This window comes from Natator depressus, chromosome 3 (genome assembly GCF_965152275.1).
Source record: "Natator depressus isolate rNatDep1 chromosome 3, rNatDep2.hap1, whole genome shotgun sequence".
Lineage (NCBI taxonomy): Eukaryota > Metazoa > Chordata > Testudines > Cheloniidae > Natator > Natator depressus.
The window spans coordinates 141843286-141863009 of NC_134236.1; the positions used below are offsets into that span (position 1 = coordinate 141843286).

General features: G+C 38.8%; 1 protein-coding gene across 5 annotated transcripts; it reads left to right on the forward strand.

The window, feature by feature from the left end:
- Positions 1 to 2268: 2268 nt before the first annotated feature.
- Positions 2269 to 10377, forward strand: ZBTB18 (zinc finger and BTB domain containing 18). Of its 5 annotated transcripts, XM_074948937.1 has the most exons (3): positions 4526 to 4690; positions 6699 to 7386; positions 7499 to 7664. In XM_074948937.1, exons 1-3 carry the CDS (start codon positions 4678 to 4680, stop codon positions 7527 to 7529), a joined length of 732 nt encoding a protein of 243 aa, XP_074805038.1. In that variant the 5' UTR covers positions 4526 to 4677; the 3' UTR covers positions 7530 to 7664. The 5 variants fall into 5 exon arrangements, with proteins under 5 accessions (XP_074805035.1, XP_074805036.1, XP_074805038.1 ...); XM_074948934.1 differs by lacking the exon at positions 4526 to 4690 and adding an exon at positions 2269 to 2341 and having other exon boundaries at positions 6699 to 10376; XM_074948935.1 differs by lacking the exon at positions 4526 to 4690 and adding an exon at positions 2270 to 2290 and having other exon boundaries at positions 6699 to 10377.
- Positions 10378 to 19724: the final 9347 nt, after the last annotated feature.

The window sequence follows — 19724 nt, forward strand, 5'->3', positions numbered from 1 at the left end:
ACACAATGTGGAGTCCGTGGCATGATTCAAAAAAGGGACAAGTTACATAGTTGAAACAATAAGAAAGTAAGATTTTGGTGGCAGTAGTTCGGATGGGCTGGAAGGGTTTGAGAATAGTATAAAAAAAAGCCAAGGAGTCTGCAGTAGTCAATATGGAAGGTAAGATGTGTATGAGCAATCTGCCCACAAGAACCTAAAGAATAGGGTGGATTTTTGTAATGGTTGTGGAGGAAAGAGAAACAGGATTATTACAAGATGGGCACCTGGGCTCCAGATGCTACATAGTATGCAAAGTGATGCTGTCAAATAAGCTAGCCAAAATAGGACCTTGGTGTACTTTTTTATAATGCTGTAACTTAGTGAAGTGTGCTTTCCAGATGAAATAATTATACAAAAATGTATATAAAAAGAGATATTTTCATTCCATTTTGGATTCACATAATATAGCTGTTTCCCTTTTGATTCTTGTTCTATTGTTACTTTTGTGCACTTTTTTCTCTACATAAATTCATACTGGAGTTATATGCTATCTTTTAACCTGAAATTGGTGGGGAAAAAATCACACACACACACACACACACACACACACACTCCCTGCAAACTACTCCTTTGCTAAGTTGCACAGAAAATGCCATATGAGATCAGCCTACACATAGTGAGGGTTTATGGTGAATGTGTGCAGGGCCTGTTATCACAGGCCCACAGTTATGGTAGTCTTGGTGATTTCCAACTTGTCTTGACAACTGTCCCGTGTCTACCAAAGTCCTCAGCTCTTCAAGTCTGGCCCCTGCTGCCTTTGATTGTTATATATTACATATTCTAACCCACCACAAAGTTGTGTGGAGCTGTCACACCATGCCTTGTCCTTGTTGCTGTGGCCCAACAGCAGGCCTGCAGTCCCTACACCCACATTATTTTCACTCCCCATTGAGTCCGGACCCCACCAAAGTCCCTGGCCTCACTTCTATTGATTGCTCTTGCCATAGAGGAAAGCATACACTTTGCCAGTGCATTATTTACTGTTTGCTTAAACAATAGTAGAATTCTGGAGACTGGAAATCCTGAGTTCTGTCCCTGGGTCTGGGAAGAAAGTTTGATCAAACAGAGGTAGGATAACCCAGGCACACAGAGTTGGTATATTCTGTCTCAAAGGCAACTTGGCTGAGTAACAAGAGGTCTGTTACACTACAGACTTGGGTTCAATTCCAAGTTCTGCCTTAAGTGACCTTGGCCCATCTCTTGTATAATGTATTTATAAAGTGTGATAGGCTAATACTTGACAGCCTTTTAAGTTAAGGTATAAGGCTTTGGTCAGTAACGTGGGCTATAAGGTACATAGAAACATGACTATCAATTAGGAGAGCAGGGACCAGAATTTATGTGCGCCTAGCTCAGTGCACATCCCCCTAGGTTACAGGATATTTGGATGGGCAACTCCCGGTAGGTACGTATTGGTGGCTCTGTCCCACTGGGGGGAGGCAGTCCCCATCCCTTTCTGCTGATCTGAGAGGCTCCCATTCAGCCAGGGTGCTGGGAGCAGCCATGGTGCACGGGGGTGGTGCAGGCCAGACAGGCACCCTGTCCCAGAGGCGGAGGGTTACATTGGGGCAGGTCCATGAACTGCCCCTGGCCTTGCCCCTATCTAGAAACCACCCTCCAGTCCTACACTGTCCCACAGTGCATCACGCCTGGTCCAGCTCCTTCAGCTCTCTCAGCCCCAGAGTGAGGCGGGGGGGAGGGGAAACAGCACTGATAATGAAGCTCAGCCCCCTCCTGGCACGAACACCCCGCCCCATCTCTCGCTCCACCCCTTCCCTGCGCGCAGGCAACCACCCTTCCTTCCGCCTTTGCGCCGAGAGCCCCGCCCTCTTCCTTCTGATTGGTCAGAGGTGAAGGCCTTTCTTCTTCCTTCACTGGGCGGCAGGCCTTGTCTGTCAACACCTCTTTGCCTCTCTGATTGGAGGAGGAGGCGGAGTGGGCAGGCTAGCCTGTCAGTCAGTAACGGAGAGGGAGGGGTGGGGAACATCTGGGTGCTGCAGCCCTGGCCGTCTGTGCCGCCGCCGCCGCCGTGCGTGCGCCCGGCTCCCCCCATTCCCCGACCCCCCCGCCCGGCTGGCTCCGGGCTGCGCGCTGTCTCTGGACGCTGGTGCCATGGGGAGCCCCTGAGCGTGGGGCCCGCTTCGCTCCGCCGGCTGCCCCGCTCCTCAGCTGCCGGGGGGGGAGGGGAGCGGGCGGCGCAGCCGGGGGGCGGGGAGCCGGGCGGGGGGAGGACGAGAGCCCGAAGCAGCAAGTGAGTGAAGAGGCGCCGGGAGCCCGGGGACTTAGGGCCGCTCCGGAGTGTGTGAGTCCCGCTCTCCTCCCCCCCGCCCCCGCTGCTGTAAATGGGGGGGCGGTCCCAAGTTGAAGTGGGGGGGGGGGTTAGGGAGTGACATGGGGGCAGGCGGTGCAGCGGGGCAAGTGGTGGGGAGGCTGGGGACACCGGGGATGGGGACAGGTGGTGCAGTGGGGCTAAGAGGCGCTGAGGCTGGGGGGCAGGCGGTGCGGTGGGGCTGGGCTGGGGGGCGCTGGGGCTGGGGATAGGTGGTGCTGGGGGGCGGTGGAGATGGGGCAGGCGGTGCGGTGGGGCTGGGCTGGGGGGCGCTGGGCATGGTCAGGTGGTGCAGTGGGGCTGGGCTGGGGGGCGGTGGGGTTGCGGATAGGTGGTGCTGGGGGGCGGTGGGGATCGGGGCAGGTGGTGCTGGGGGGCGCTGGGGATGGGCTGGGGGGCAGGCGGTGCAGCGAGGAACGAGTCCCTTGTGTGTGGTAGGAGCAGAGTTAGTTGATGTCCCTGGGCTGTGGGGTGTCCGCGCAGCTGTACAGAGGGGGGAGCGCAGCAGCCCCACGCAACAGACTTGCTGCTCAGCGCTTCTGGTTACTTTTGTTTTGTTGCTGCTGCTGTGACCTAAGTCTGTTTTTCCTGCACGTTTGGCTGCTTCCTTTCCTCGGCTCTGAGCGCTGCCACTGCTTCTGTTTTTTGTCTCTTTGCTTTGTATGTCTTGTTTTAGCCAGTGCACATTATACATGTACACACAAGGGAGCAGAGTGAGTTAGAGGTGCTTTTATCTGCGACCTTTTGCAGCACTTTCTGAGAAGCAGGGGGAAAATACTTTCTATAAATAATACAGTGACAGATTCTCCCCTAGCCCTTGGTAACTGACTGGTCCTAGTATTGTATAGTAACCGGGGAGGTGCTGTAGTTAGTTGGAGCTGGTGAGGGGAAGATGTGGTGAAGCACTGCTGAGAAGTTGATTTCATGAGCATCTTATCTTGAGTCTGGTTCATGTGATAAAGAAAGTTAGGCTGACGACTTGCTCTGTCCTGTTTGACTTCTTTGATTTTGATGATTGATTACCACATCCCATTTTAGATCTCCACATGGTAATTCATGACCTAAGACCATTGCTTTTTCTGGCTGATAGGAGGCCACAGTCTTTCCTCCCACCCCCTTGAATGTGTGTGTATGCAGAGATGTATTTGACATTCACAGATGTCAGCACAGTGAACACAGCACAAGTGTGTCCAGCTTAGGTTGCAGGACTATTTTGTCAGCCTTTCAAAACATCAGAACTGAACTTAAGAGCTTTTTACAACAAATGTATTAGATATATATTTGACAACTTCACAAGAATATTACAAAGTAGACTATAAAAGGTTTTGGAATGGGGCAGAGGGGAGATAGGATACTTCCCAGGTCAGAAAAGGTAAGATCATATTTCCAGGTACAAAATGCACAACAGTTCAATTAAAGCTATTTCCTGCATTCCTGATCTTTAATTTTATTTCACTGTTATGAAATAATGTAGTCTTAAGGGTTTCTCAAAGAAAAGTCCAACTTCAGTGTTGCGTGATATTTATGCATCAGAATAATAATGACAGTCCAAGGAAACATACAGAGATGATCTATAAGCAGTGGCTAAACTTGAGTAAAATAATGCTTTAGTAAGGCTGACAGCCTCTGTCATGGCATATATTTAGATTGTTAGGTTACTATCTCTGCTGTTTACCCCTTCCTCCCCAAAAAATGTTAAAGGTACTGATGTTGAAGTGGTGGACTATAAGTTGAGTTAAATAGATTTAGTTAAAAATGTCAGCTTTGTAACTAAACCTCTGGGTTCAATAAAAAATGAATCAGTATGGATTTCCTGGATAGCCCTGTAGCTTGAGTATGCTGTCAATATATAAAGCAGTCCACCATCTTTAGACAGAAGTGTTGCTATCCCATAAATACAGTAGAGCCCCATATGTTTAGGATTTTCATTTTTTTTCCTGTTAGAAAGTTTGAAAAAAAGAGACTTTGAAGTATTTTGTTTATACTAACAGAAGAGAAAAGTTCTCCTAAGAAAAAGCTGGTGGCAGGAGTGTAGAGGAGTAGCATATGGCATTAAAAGGAGCACAGCTGGAGGTAGCATTTCCATCTGAACATGATGTCAGAGCAGCTGACAGCCTGCCATCCCTCAGCCTTTTATTCTAACACACAGACAGGGAGTTAGTGTGTGCAGATCTGTGTGTGGAGAAGGTATCTCATTCCTCTCTAACATCATCTCCACTTTGCATCTGTCTCTCTTAGTCTGCTTTTTTTCCACCGATCTAACAGACCTGGAGCCAGCAAGACTCAGAGGAAAGGACTTAATCAGGTTTATGTGTACTAAAGGTAGGAGTAGTAATAGATTAGATACAGCATATTTCTGTTTTGATGTGTTTATTTAATTTCAGAAAAATCGCATTACTTTTCTAACCAAGTTTAGGGATAATATATGAAATTGAGTATTAAATGGGTAAGTGTACTTTCTGCAGTTGAAAAGCTTAGGCTGTAGCATGAGAGTATGTGTTCCTGTGCATGTTATCAGAAGAAACTTTTATATATAATTTATAATTTTAGAGCATTGAGGTAACAAGTTCGCTCATTATTTCTGACCAAAATTGAGAAGATTTTAGTTGCAGACAGTGAGGGTTCTGGTTTCTATTTTGTATTATTTTCTAAGGGTGATAAAGCAAAAATATATTTTGGAATGAAATATGAAAAAGTATATAAAAATAATTCCAGTTTAAATGTTTTGTGAATTCTACCATTAAACTTCATGTTTAAAGATCCAGCAGCCTAGAACTACAAAAGCATACAGCTGTACTGTCTGAAAGATAGAAATCAGTTGTGTGTTTCAAAACTTTTGTCCCCAGGAGAATAGCTTGACTGGTTTCCTCTTTTCTTTCTCAGATGCATATTTGAGATCTTTTATTTCAGCATAACAACAATTATTTGAGGGAGTTTTTGTGTTCGCGACTAATTTAGAACTTGTAGATTTGAGCTGCCTGAATTGGCCAGACAGCTGTAATCGCACTCCTCTATTCTTAATCTCTTTATCTGGGCAGCAGCTGCCATATGGCCACAGTCAGCTGGATCAGATGTTTATAAGCTTCCTTCTTCGTCCCTCTCTGTCCTTTCAGCCTCCTAATTTGATCACAGCTACCTTGTGAGCTGCCCTCCAATCTTTATTTTTAGCCCTCTTAAGGATTAGGATTGATGTTGGCTGTGGGGCACTTAAAGTGATTGTATTGTAAATCTTCTTGCTTTATTCTAGCAATGGTATTTTACAGAATATATTTCAGGTTGGGTTATAAATTTTAATACATCTTGGATTGTGAGGGATAATTATTTTTCAGTAATACATGCCAACCCCAAAATGCACAATCTGTGTTTAAATGGTTTCATAGAACTTTGCTTTTAGTCACAGAAGAGGGGGAATAGGTTAGCCTTTTTTTTTTTTTAAGTTGAAATTTTACATGCTAGCTGAGTTCTGACTCTTGCACTTCCTTGATTTTCTCCTCAAGGAAGGTGAGTAGGAAAACAATGCCTTTGGAAGAATAGTATCTGGAATAATTGACACAGCCATGCTGAAATACTTTGTTTTACTTTGGTATTGCAAACTGTCGGGGAAAAGCATCTTTAAAAAGCCTCTCTCTGCAAAGAAGAAAAGTCTTCTTGTATAATCAACATTTGTTTTCATTTTAGTCTATAGCTTTCTTCAGGAGTTTTACCCATTAATATAAAATATTTTGCTCTCATATTGCTTGGGGAAAGTTTAAAACCTTGAAAGTATGTCAACATAAGTGTGATAATTTTTTGTTCTTTAAATTTCTAAAATCTTTGCTTTTGCTGTCTGTTTGGGATCCCTTGTGTATGTTATACCTGTAGATTTTAAGGTAGTAACATCTGTCTTCACGCAGTAAGCTTCTTTGTGGTTGTTACAATTTGACTTTGTAGAGAAAGTTGTTTAATTCTCAAAATACACTTTTTTCTTTGTGAAAATCCAACTTTTAAACCTACAGTATTTTGAGTCTATCTTAAATCTAGTGTTTTAAGTAGCTTAAAAAGGATCACTGTACAGACTTAAGGAACAACAGTGATACTTTGAAAAATAATTAGTGATTGCTTTACCTACACTCTTATCAAAAGCAGTTGTGGTCTGCTGTAGTCTAGTCATAAAAATAACTTTAGTGTGTTTTGTGGGGTGTTAATCATTTTGAATGTGTATTAGTTGCGGCATGGTTGTCACTTGACTAAAATCCAGGGAATTAAATAATAGTTTCTAGAGCATAATTTGTACTTGTAGGTTTGCTATATTTCTACCCGTATTTAATTAAAAAAATCTTTTTGCTTATAGGTTATGAAGACAATATGGAGTTTCCTGATCATAGTAGACATTTGCTACAGTGTCTGAGTGAGCAGAGACATCAGGGTTTTCTTTGTGACTGCACAGTCCTAGTAGGAGATGCCCAGTTCCGAGCTCATAGAGCTGTACTGGCTTCATGCAGCATGTATTTCCACCTCTTTTACAAGGACCAGCTGGACAAAAGGGACATTGTTCATTTGAACAGCGACATTGTTACAGCCCCAGCTTTCGCTCTCCTGCTTGAATTCATGTATGAAGGGAAACTCCAGTTCAAAGACTTGCCCATTGAAGACGTGCTAGCAGCTGCCAGTTATCTCCACATGTATGACATTGTCAAAGTCTGCAAAAAGAAGCTGAAAGAGAAAGCCACCACAGAAGCAGACAGTACAAAGAAGGAAGAAGATGCCTCAAGTTGTTCGGACAAAGTGGAGAGTCTCTCCGATGGCAGCAGCCACATAGCAGGGGATTTACCCAGTGATGAAGATGAAGGAGAAGATGAAAAATTGAACATCCTGCCTAGCAAAAGGGACTTGGCGGCTGAGCCTGGGAACATGTGGATGAGATTGCCCTCAGACTCAGCAGGCATTCCCCAGACTGGCGGAGAGGCAGAGACACACGCAACAGCAGCTGGAAAAACAGTAGCCAGCCCCTGCAGCTCAACAGAGTCTTTGTCCCAGAGGTCTGTCACCTCCATGAGGGATTCAGCAGATGTTGACTGTGTGCTGGACCTGTCTGTCAAGTCCAGCCTTTCAGGAGTAGAAAATCTGAACAGTTCTTATTTCTCTTCACAGGACATGCTTAGAAACAACTTGGTTCAGGTGAAGGTGGAGAAAGAGGCTTCCTGTGATGAAAGTGATGTTGGCACTAATGACTATGACATGGAACATAGCACTGTGAAAGAAAGTGTGAGCACTAATAACAGGGTACATTATGAGCCAGCCCACCTGGCTCCAATGAGGGAAGATTCTGTTTTAAGGGAGCTAGATAGAGAGGACAAAGCAAGCGATGATGAAATGATAACTCCTGAGAATGAGAGAGTCCAGGTGGAAGGAAACATGGACAGCAGTTTGCTCCCTTATGTGTCAAATATACTTAGCCCTGCTGGCCAAATTTTTATGTGTCCTCTCTGCAACAAAGTCTTTCCTAGTCCCCACATTCTGCAGATCCATTTAAGCACGCACTTTCGAGAGCAGGATGGGATCCGCAGCAAGCCTGCTACTGATGTCAATGTCCCGACCTGTTCCCTGTGTGGTAAGACTTTTTCTTGCATGTACACCTTGAAACGTCATGAGAGGACTCATTCAGGTGAAAAGCCCTACACTTGCACCCAGTGTGGGAAGAGCTTCCAGTATTCCCACAACCTGAGCCGCCATGCTGTGGTTCACACCCGGGAGAAGCCACATGCTTGTAAGTGGTGTGAACGCAGGTTCACGCAGTCTGGAGACCTTTACAGACACATTCGGAAGTTTCACTGTGAGTTGGTGAACTCGTTGTCTGTCAAAAGTGAAGCACTGAGCTTACCTACTGTCAGAGACTGGACCTTAGAAGATAGCTCACAAGAACTTTGGAAATAATTTTATATATATAAATAATATATATATATATAAATATCTATATAGTTGTGGTACAGTCTAAAAGCAATCTTGTTTCCTTGATCTGAAAGTTTGACTATTAGCTTGTTTTTGCACTTTAAGGCAGCATGAACATTTCACTAATTTAGCACTCTGAGAAAATGAACTTTAGAAATAATATGACAAAATAATAAACTACAGAGCATTTTTCCCCCCCTCATTTTGGAATATAAGCCAGTAAATACTTTGCTGTGAAGGGAAATCTCAAATTGTAAAAAGATTTTTATATTGCTTTATTCTCTTCCACCTCTCAAACACTGCATTATTTTAAAACCCAAATGTTTTTCATTATTTTTAAAATATGAATGTAGAAATCCCCTTCAGTTTTATTAGTTCCTTTACATTTCTAAAATTGTATGAGTTCTTTCTAGCTGTTGGAAACCTGAATGCTTTTAGACCCAAATGGAAAATTTCTGAAATGCTGGATTATCTATTTTTAAACAAGCAGTTGACTTAAAACTTATTATGGCAACTTCTGGATTTCTGACAGTTCCCACTGGAAAAAATAATTCTGAAAGTACACTGGGATCACTGGGAGTCTGTGCAGTCTGTGAAGGTTTGCTTGGGATGAAAAAGGATATTGCAGCTTCAGCAATGATGAACTGTGTGTTTAAAAATGTGAATTACCGTTATTGTATACTGTAATTGATTACATGGGCGGGGGGGTGGTCAAAGAACTTGGCAGGTTGTGTTGATGCTCTTAGTTGAGTTTTGAAAAGTAAATATTAACGCTACAGAAATGCATGAGTTTCAGTATATTTTTGTCTTTGTTTGCATTGTATAACTTTAATGAGTGAGTTTAAAATTATTTAATTTCCTTAGGAAAAAACACCACTGAAAAAACTGGTGTTGTGAAGAACATAAATGCACTGTTTTTATTTTATATAATTTAAATTTACTTTCCCACTGTCTTTAAGTTGAATAAAACTTAAGCTACAAGTTGATAATTTAGCAACATAAGAAGGAAGATATTAATGTTTACAAACAGGCTTAAAGATTTGCATGTGCTGTGTGCATTTATTAAAAGAAAACCTAATTGCACAAAATCCATGCCAGCTCAAACTTTAGATGCATACATTTACCCAGATGAGCATTTTTAGAATTCCTGCTGCACAAATTAACAATAGGTCATTATTATTCCCTCCCCCCCCCCCCCGAAAAGATTCTAGAGACTGAAAAAGCCCCAGGCTGAAAGGACTAGAATGCTTTGATTGACATGGGGAAAGGGGGGGGGAGGAGCAGGGTGGTTAGTGGACTATGTGTATCCAAGCAGCAGAGACTGCAGCCTGATGTGTGGTTTTAATGACCAACATACAGGTCAAAAGCATTTTGCACAGTGTTTGTTTTCCTGTCTTGCACTTACAAATAAGGTCTATGGGAGTAGCATGGAAAACGTTTGCTGTTTTTCCTTCTTTTTCTGCTTTTGTTTAAAATTTGATCGCCTTAACTACTGTAAACATAGCCTATTTTTGTGCTTAAGATACTGAATGGAAAACTCCATTGTGTATTGCTGGACTGTTTTGGAAATATTTGGTCAAATGTGTGTTAAGTTGGCTGTACCCTGTAATGGCATTTAAAACAAAACAAAAAAAAGCTGTGAAAATGGCCTTGGAGCATTATCTTTAGTTACTTGAATAGTTTCTAGGTTTTAAAAATACATTATTTTATTAATTTAGAAAAGACAATCAGTGTCTGAGAAAAATGGACTTTCTCTTGGATTTTTTTTGTGGTCCTCATGAGTGATTGCTTATTTTCTTTTCTTAGTTTCACATTCTTCTTTTGTTCTAAAACTTAGACTGACATCTAGCTTTGACAATCATAGTATGTTTTATTTTCCTGAAGGGGGAATAACTTATAATGCTGTTTAGTTTTGTACTATTGGTGTGTTGGTGAATTTTTAAACTGTGTGCTAACTGCAATAAATTATATGAACTGAGAAATCAATTCCCTTGTCTTTTTTCCCCCTCTTTTAAATTATAACTATGGAGTATTTTTTATATTGTGTAACTTTATTACTTTTGTACAGACTTCTATTGCTAACTGTGTATGGAATATGTTTTCGGTATGCTTTTAAGCACTCTGTTGCTAACATGCATATATATTTACATCTCTCACTTAACATTTAAAAAATTAAATGCTTGTGATTTGAAAGCATTCATCTGTGTGTAGCTCTCTATCATTCTGCAGAAGGGAAAAATACGTTTTCTTCAGAGACCTGCCTAGAAACATCCTATTAACTTCCTAGGGATCGCTAATGTTTCCTAACGCTACAAATCTCTAACAAAACAGAAGTGAGTTTTATTCCTATTTTTTAAATTTACCCTAAATAGGTCTGTCAGACTTGTTCTTTAGTATTCAAGTTTCTAATAAAAAATTAGAGGAGAAAGGAGAAACTTAATTTGAAGCACTGCTTGACTATAAACTGGCCTCCTAGACAATAGAATTATTAGGCATTTAAAATGTCCTGTATTCCAAAATATTGGCTGTACTCCAATCTACTCTGGGTTACTGAAAGAAAATAGTAATCATCCCTCATCCGCCTGGTCTGTCTCTGTTTCACTTACCTGTACAAACCAGGTTATTTTAAAAATGCCTGGGATGGCTCTGACCCTGAACTATTGATTCTTGTAACAGGGTAGTCCTGAAGTGCGTTTCCAAAGCTGTCCTCTACTGCTCTGAACAGAACTACGATTGTAAAGTCTAGTGGGAAGGTGAAGGTAGAATTGAGGAGTCTGGAACAGGAAAAGAGGTGAGAATTTGAGAAAAATCTTGTGAAGTAAGAGAAAAGATTCACTAGCACCATCATCTAAACAGGTTTAGCTTCCATATAACCTTGCCCAAGTGATTTTCATAACCTAATATACAGAAATATTTTGTGGATAAATACCTGAGCCGTGCAACTTTCTGCATCCAGAGTAACTTGTACTGCGCTGTAAGGATCTTTCCACAATCATTTTCATTAGATCCCTTATTGAAGTCTCAAGAGCGTTATTGTTCTTTGTGGTCTGTGTATTAATAAAGTGAAGTATTTCAAGCTAATTCCTCATAAATTCTTAATGTTAACATTAGAAATGTAAACAGCTGTTAAATATATACAAATCCTGCTTAGCAGCAAATTCTTACTACGGTCATAACTTTCAAATGATATCTTAATACTTGGTTAAATAATATCAGAGAGTGGTGAAAGGGAAGGTTAATATTACAGCTATTAGGTTTGAAATCCACATAACTGATTAGCATTAGATGTGGTTTTGGACAGGCTTGCCATATGTTCCCAAGGGCCACGGGATTTTAAGAGCGGAGGATTCACAAATCCAGCAATACTTCATTTAGAGTCTTTGAAAGGGAATTCTTGTCCAATAGGGTAACTTTAATCATAACTTCACCCCTAAAGATAACACTTGGTAAGAACATGCTTCATCGTTTTGGCTTGCGTGTGTAAATATCAACGTGCTTAATCATGGCCACTGAATTGCTGCTGCTTGAAAAGAGGAGGCAAGTACACTTGTATCTTTCATCTCCATAGATTTAAAGAAGTGACATCTGAATACTTTGTAACTATTTTTTTACATGGTCTCTAAATAAATTTTAAGCTTGAGAGAATCTATTCTAGATAGCTTTGGGAGTGTTGCTTACAGAAATCAAAATACTTGTGCACTCATCTATCTGCCTATTATGGTCTAATACTGGTTGATAAACTGAAATTTCTGTCTTTGTTTCTATTATGATAGTCTTATAGGTTCAGTAGTCTTTTCTGACCAGCGATGGTCATTGGTATTGAAGAGGGAATGCCTCTGTGATCTAAAACCACACTGGGAGTGTATCACATAATTGCATTTTTAAACCAGTCCCACTGATGGTGAATTGGCTCTTAATTTGACAGCATTAAAACTCTATTGAAAGCTTAGGGCTTCAATTATTACAATGCTAATGTAGCTTAATATGATATATTTGATAAAACAATTTTTAAGTATTGAGAATGTATATTACTCTTACAGGCCTTCTGTTAATGCAAAATTATTTTCACCTGAAACATGTAAACTTAAGATTCACATGGCTCAGAATTTAAAACAAAATACAACTTGTCTTTCAGCAAAGGAATTTGCATTATTTACCCCATTCTATAAAGGGGCAGGGAGAATATCTAACAGATGTTTCACAGTCCTGCTGAACACTGATGTAAGACCATGCATCTTTTCAAAATCTAAATTAACCTTTTATTTGTAACTTAAAATAATATATATATTTTAAAGCAGTTTGCCATTCTTTCCAGCAGCTGCACTTGCTAACCTGTTTGGGGAGCATGTTGAGGTTTTCTTTTCTTCATAAACTATCCTATCTGTTTTACCCGTAAGGCTGATTGATAATGTGATCTGTTAGAAATACTTGGGTTCAGATAACATTTTTTAATTAAAACTAATCCCTTCTATAATAATCATTCAACCATTCTAACTTTTTTAATGGACTCATCAAACCTAACTTTAAAAATAGTATTTCTTTGGTTAGTGTAGAAACCTACCCACAACGCTTTCTGAAAGCTACCTATACTCTGGTATGTCACAGAATTTTTTTAAAAAGAAAAAAGAAAAGGAGTACTTGTGGCACCTTAGAGACTAACCAGTTTATTTGAGCATGAGCTTTCGTGAGCTACAGCTCACGAAAGCTCACAGCTCACGAAAGCTCATGCTCAAATAAACTGGTTAGTCTCTAAGGTGCCACAAGTACTCCTTTTCTTTTTTCTTTTTTCGAATACAGACTAACACTGCTGTTACTCTGAAACCTGTCAGAATTTTTTTACAACGTTAATATAGAGTGTTGGACACACTTGAATTATATAGTAGAGGATTGGATTTAAAAAAATTGCATTTAAGCTCTAATATTGAGAGAATATAAGCTAATTTTTTTAAACCATTGTAAGTACTCCTCAAGCCCGTAAATGGTCTAAAAATATTGTGTAATATTTTTAAACTGTTTGCATGCTTGATATGTACAATCTTAGATTCACGTCAAGCCTGTAAAAATAATGTATTACATGATTGATGGAAAATTGTTACAAAATTTTCTAGTGTAGATGTACTCTTCAAATCTGGGGCACAGCTGATTTTTGTGGTTTCATTTTTAGATTTTTAATCCAAAACTTGTGTACATAATTTTTCTGGTTGCAAATATTTAGTGTGGTGTAGTTTATGCCAGTGAATAAATCTATAAATTATGCCAAGTACTTACATAGATGGTAGCTTTGACTTTTGAAATTTTTAAAGCAGCAAACACTAGTGAATTGTTTTTTAAAAAAAAGATAAACCAAAAAACTAATATTTTAGACTTCCCAAGAATGCTTTATCTTAAAAATCACAATTTAATTTTTGCAGCATTTCAACTTTTAATGTCATTTAAATATAGTTTATCTGATTCTTAAAATAATTTTAATTTATGCACGGTAAAGTAGGGTTTTTTCAGAATCCCATTTGTACAAAGTCCTTTGGGTAAAACTAAGGTGGTAATATGTTGTCGCCAAATTAAAACAGTCATATGAAAAAATGCTGCATGTTGAACCCTAGAACTAGACACTCATTCGAGTGTAATAAAATCCAGATAAACCTTTTACAGGGTCTTACTGATGACAGATTATGTCTTTTCAGAAAGATTATCTTTTATTATTATTGTGGGTTAAAAATGCATTACTGACTTTTTTAAAAATCTAAATATTTTCTAAACTGATAATACAGAAGCATGTCCTACGTCTGTCAAAACCTTGGGGTGTCAAGGAAAGACAAGTTTGAGACATCTCCGTAAAACAAAGCAGTAATAAGGCAAACTGTGGTGTGGGTTTCACTGTCACATAGTGACTGTAAGTACTAAATACATATTTCAAATTACTGGTCTGTTTTTCAGAAATAGGAATGGTCTTTCAGCCATGCAGTTTGAGTCGTAGTAGAATTCCGCAATTTGCTTAATTCTAGAGTAGTATCATTCAAATATATTGTATGCTGCTAAGTTTAAGAATGATTTTTATTTTACTTTCAATTGTCTTTCATTATAAAACAGCCACATCACTATCAGGAAGTATTAAAATATTGCAGATTTGACACTGAAATTTAATTCTCTGATTCATATATTATATGTAACATTAAGCATTTTTTTTGGGGGGGGGGAGTCAAAAGATGCTCATTTGAGTGAAAAATTTTACAGTAGTCGCACAGATCTTGATGCATCTTCTCTCCATAATAGCAGAGCTTTTATGATTGTGTCAAGTTTTCCATGATAAAACCTTACTTTTTAAGGTTGTGTAATCTGTCCATAACATCTTACTCTGAAATATAGTATATGAAGTCTTGACCTGGAAGTGAAATTTTAAGTCTATTTGGGGTTTTGAGAAGCCTGTGACTGACTGCTGCCCAAAAAAAAAAAAAAAAAAAAAAGCTGGTTAGTTTTTAGAATATTTTAATGTACTCAAGTGGTTTTGTATTTCTTAAATGGAAAGCTTTCATTCTTATTGTATTTTGGTGGGGAAAAATACTTAAAATTAGGAATTTTTGATTAGAAACATCAGTGCATTTGCATCAAATTGGAGGGGTTTTAGAACACACATTTTGTGCTCGTATCAGACAGCCAGATTGACACGATATTCTGTAATGGTTGCTTGCAGTTGTTGTGGTCCCTGGAGGTAATCTGTGTACTAAAAAGGGGTTTTATGATATGTACAGTACATGCAAAAATATGGATTTAAATCTTTAATCATTAGAGTCCAGTGCATGAAACCCTTTTTAAATTAGTAAAATATTTTGAGTAAATTATATGGATATCATGACTTCTAGAGAGAATTTTAAAGAAATTGACATGAAGTGTTGTAGAGATACTATAATAGATGCATTAGAATTACGTATAAATGTTAAACAGCTTTGTGCTCACTGTATAATTGATATTTGGGTGAATTAAAAAAAAATCTTTCACAACTGTCCTAAAAGTGTAGTTTTCAGAATTTCTGTTTACAGTTATTTGAAATATAAAAGCCTTAATTTTAAATTTCTGGCTTTTTTTTCCAATTTGTCTTTCAATTTTAGCAGTAAACATACTTTTTTATACATTTTTGGTTTTGATCCCAAATGTGCATTTACACTTTTTTAAATATACACTTATTCTATAAATATGATTTCCTTGGGACTGCTAGAAGTTTATCATGTAAATTAGATGTGATTTATGTTTAAATATATTTGCCAGATCATAATGCTTCCTAAGGATTCATGTTAAGATAATTTTGGAAATGCATACTGATATGGAATGTGTAGTTAAAATCTTTATGAAACATTTCATATTTTTAGCTATTTCCCTCTGGTTTAAAAAAAGCCCAACCTAGTTGGCATTGTGTATCCAGTATCTTATTTTAATTCCTAGATTTTCAGGCATCACACATACATAACAAAATATTGAAAATACTGTAACCTTATTAATCTTCAGTATTTACAAATGGCTAAACTGACTTTGAGAACGAATATACTAAGTTTCAAACAGGAGGGAATCTTTAGACCATTTTTAAATATCTGGGAGAAATTTATATTCATATGCCCTTACATTAATGTTAAGGGTGTGAATTAGTGCAACAGTAATGTTTAGCTTCCTGGACGGTTAGGCTAAATGCTGGACAGTTAGGCCCACATACCCACAGCAGATGCTGAGTAACTCATTGCAGGTTTCCTTAAGGATTTTCTTAATGCTAGTTTTCACTGCAAATAGATTAATCTCCCTATAGATAATGGATAGTGCTTACAATAGCTACAGGTTTATAAACTGGGTAGATTACAATGCAAAATGTTTTATTAGTTTGGTAGAAAGCAAAATCAGGAAAGGTACTTCCTTATTTTAAGGAATGAAAAGTTCATTAATCTTTTGTGGCTTTTTAAAGGCAAAAATTATATGAAATTATATTTTACTCTTAAGAAATATTGATTGGTAGTCTCAATATTTGAAGTTCTTATCCTGAATTTGTGTCAAAAATGGATGAATTTTAGACATGTTAGTGGGGAGGCCTGTTCAGACCTATCATCAATAGTTCAAAATGGGACTAAATTTGGAAGTATAAAACTTTGAACCTGCATACTAATTCTAAATATTCTCTTGCATCTTTTTTTGTAGCATGTAATTTGGGGGGTTGGATTTGGGAGGAGAGGGTGGAGTTACTGTATCATGTAGAAATTACTCTATGGCCTTTTTGATACTTCAGCTGAGCGTTATTTTATTTGAGTGATGGTTCAAGGCAAGTACTAGAGTGATTTGTGTGTGTGAACTGAAAGGCTCACTGTCATTTTACAAGTATGTCTTCTAAAGATGAATATCTTGTAGTGAAAAATATGTTAATCGAAAAAATGACAGCGGGTCTGTAGGCATGTCTGTTCTGGAATGATTTAAAATGACTGAAGTGATTCTGCCTGGAAATGAATCAGATAACGTTCTGATAATGTACAGTGGTTCAAACCTACAATTGTTAAAATAACCACCCTTGTTCACACATAGTAAACAATGAAGATGTAAATATTCCTAACCTCCCTCAGCTGCAGCACTTATAAACTTTACAAACATCATCGCTGGCGTTAAAAATATTATATTCTGAACTAATTGTACAACTAAAGCTTAGTACAATGGGATCCTTGACTAGGGGCTCCTAGGTGCTACAGTAATACAAATAATTTCTAATAGCACAGTAAATCAAGGGCTTGATTCTGCAACACTTATTTATGTGGATTGTTAGCATGAGAATGAGAAGAGTTGTAGCATTTGAGACCGAACCGACTTGCGCTGCACTTGTTTAACTAGTAAGATGTACATTAGACAAATAGTGCTGTTCTTCATTTCACTTTTCCTCTATTTAAGATACATATTCAGAACTCCCTCCATCCTGGAGCACTGCCACTTACTGTAGTTGTATAGCAATATACCATAGTGGCATTTTCCCTAAAAGTCTTCATGGACTAACAGACATCTTAGTTCCAAGACTGCTTGAATTAAAAGTACGTAGTTCTGTTCATAAACATAGTTCATTTGCATAGCCACACCAGTAGTGTCAAATCAGGGCATAAATATCGGATGTCAGAATCTAGAACAGAGATGATGACTTTTAGAGGCATCAGCTTATATGCATTTGGAAGATGATACTAACATTTGGTATTACAGGCTCACCTTCTGAAACACTTGTTACCTGCTTTTATGTATAGGAAGTGCAATCCATGCTTTGGCTCCCATCCAAAGTGACCCAGTTTGATGGGGAGGAGGAAGAAAGAGAACACTGTAGTTACAGGTTAATTTTTTTTAAATAAAGGGAAAAATAAACACATTAAAATATAAGGAAAATTTATAGAAAGATTGGAGGGAAAACAGATGTGAATGACTCAAGAAAAGATGCATCAGGATATAGAAATGGGAAGTAGGAAGAGGAAAAGAAAACTAGTGTTTTTCTTCATGTCACAGTTTAATCTGATTTAGTACAAAAAGCATTCTGAATATTTTTTTTTTCAGCTTTTGAGAGGGAAGTGTAGGTATTTTCCATCACCCCTTTGGATTCCTGTTGGATGCTGTGTGTCACTCACCCTATGGTTTTAGGAAAGTGTTAACTTTTCAAAGTTTTTTTTTTTTTAAAGTGCTGGGTAGCATATAGCTCTAAAATGCAAAACCTCAGCCCTATTCCTCCTTGAAATATTAAGCACTTTTCATCCTTTGATCTCAAAGTGTTTCACAAAGGAAGGTAAGTATCATTATCTCCATTTTATGGACATGGAAATCTGAGGCACAAGTGAAGTGTCTTTCCCCCCAAGGTCCCCTCTAGACTCTGGGACTAGAACGCAGGTCTCCAGTGAGTAATGAAATCATTGAAGAAGGATGAGTAAAACTTGAAGCTAAAGCTGTGTTTGTCCTATGGTTAGGTAAAGGGGATTTGCTATGTCTCAGTCTTCTGTTTGTTTTATGTTTTGCCCTCCATCAACCAGACCTTATACTTAGTGTTTGGTGCTTGCTTTTATACATGGCTCTTGGCCTTTCTATTGCAGGCTGACTCGAGTTGAATGTGCTTTAAATATGATCTTGGGGGAAGTGGAAAATAATTTTAAAGTCAGATGGATAACTCCAGAAGCACTTTGTCCAAATAAAAGTGAAAGTTATGATTCATTGAGCTATGCAGACCAGGACCTCTGGGCAGGATTTTCAGTGACTAAAGATAGGCAACAAGCTGGATTTTCAAAAGCACCAAAGCAGGTTAAGTGCCTAACTGCCTATTTTTGCAAATCCCACTAGATAGCTATGTTTAAGCACCTAAATACCCCTGAAAATCTTCCTCTGTGTTCACCTTTGTAATTACAAAGGTGAAGAAAGGGCTCAAATCTGCAACATTTTTACAGCTCAGTTTTGTAGTGGTTAATGCTGTGTATATCACCTCATCATCTCCTACTGAGAAGTAACCGGCATTAGGTGGGAATAGAAACACCAGGGAACTAATTAACCTCTCTGACACACTCGCCCAACCCGTTTGTACTATGCTGGGGAAGATGCGCAGCACTGCATTGCACAAAGCAGGATCTGTTGGAAAGGGCCACAACATGTGGAAATGTGCAGCAGTTTTTTCCATGCCCTTTGCCATTTGAGTCAAAGCCTGGATCTTCCACCCATATTTAGCTGACGACCTCCCCCTGCTTAAAAGCCATGATGATTGTAGGATCATAGCCTTAGTTAGTTTTAGTCTGGGGCAGCGAATATAGAACTTTGACTCTCCTAATTTGTTCCATTTTCTTTGTGCATGGGACCATTTTTTGTGCTATGTGATGCTGCAACAACACACCAGTGAGGTGGTTTGAGATTGTTTCACACAATTTGAAAACAGGTTTTGAATTGCTGCACTCTTCAGTGCACAAGGCGTGAGAGCATGTGATCCTAGACTTGTCAACAATCTTGCTGGCATAGACTCCTTCTGGAAACAAAAATAAAAATCTGGGATTCTGAGTGAAACCACCGCAAAAGCCAGAGCAGACTCCAAAATAATGGTTTTTTGGGGGAAAGAGGAATGTAACTACCCCTTTTAAAAAGTGTTTTCATTAGGGCCCTGTCTAAAGAATTGCAGATGGAAATCTGTCAAAACTAAGACAATTGCAAAGTGCTGTTCCTACTGAATAAGGAAGGGCACTTAGAAGAAATGCATACATCAAGTGTTAAACATTGTGAGTTATGTATGATATGGGGGCAAAGTTTTAACTTGTACTGCATAGAGAAAACTCTTGAAACTCCGCTTGTGAACAGTGGCCTATTTTTATTATAAACACTCAAATAATTAAGACTGTACAGCAGAACAATCAAGATATTGGGAAATGGTTTGGGTTTCTTTGAAAATTTTTGAGGTTTGGGAGGAAAA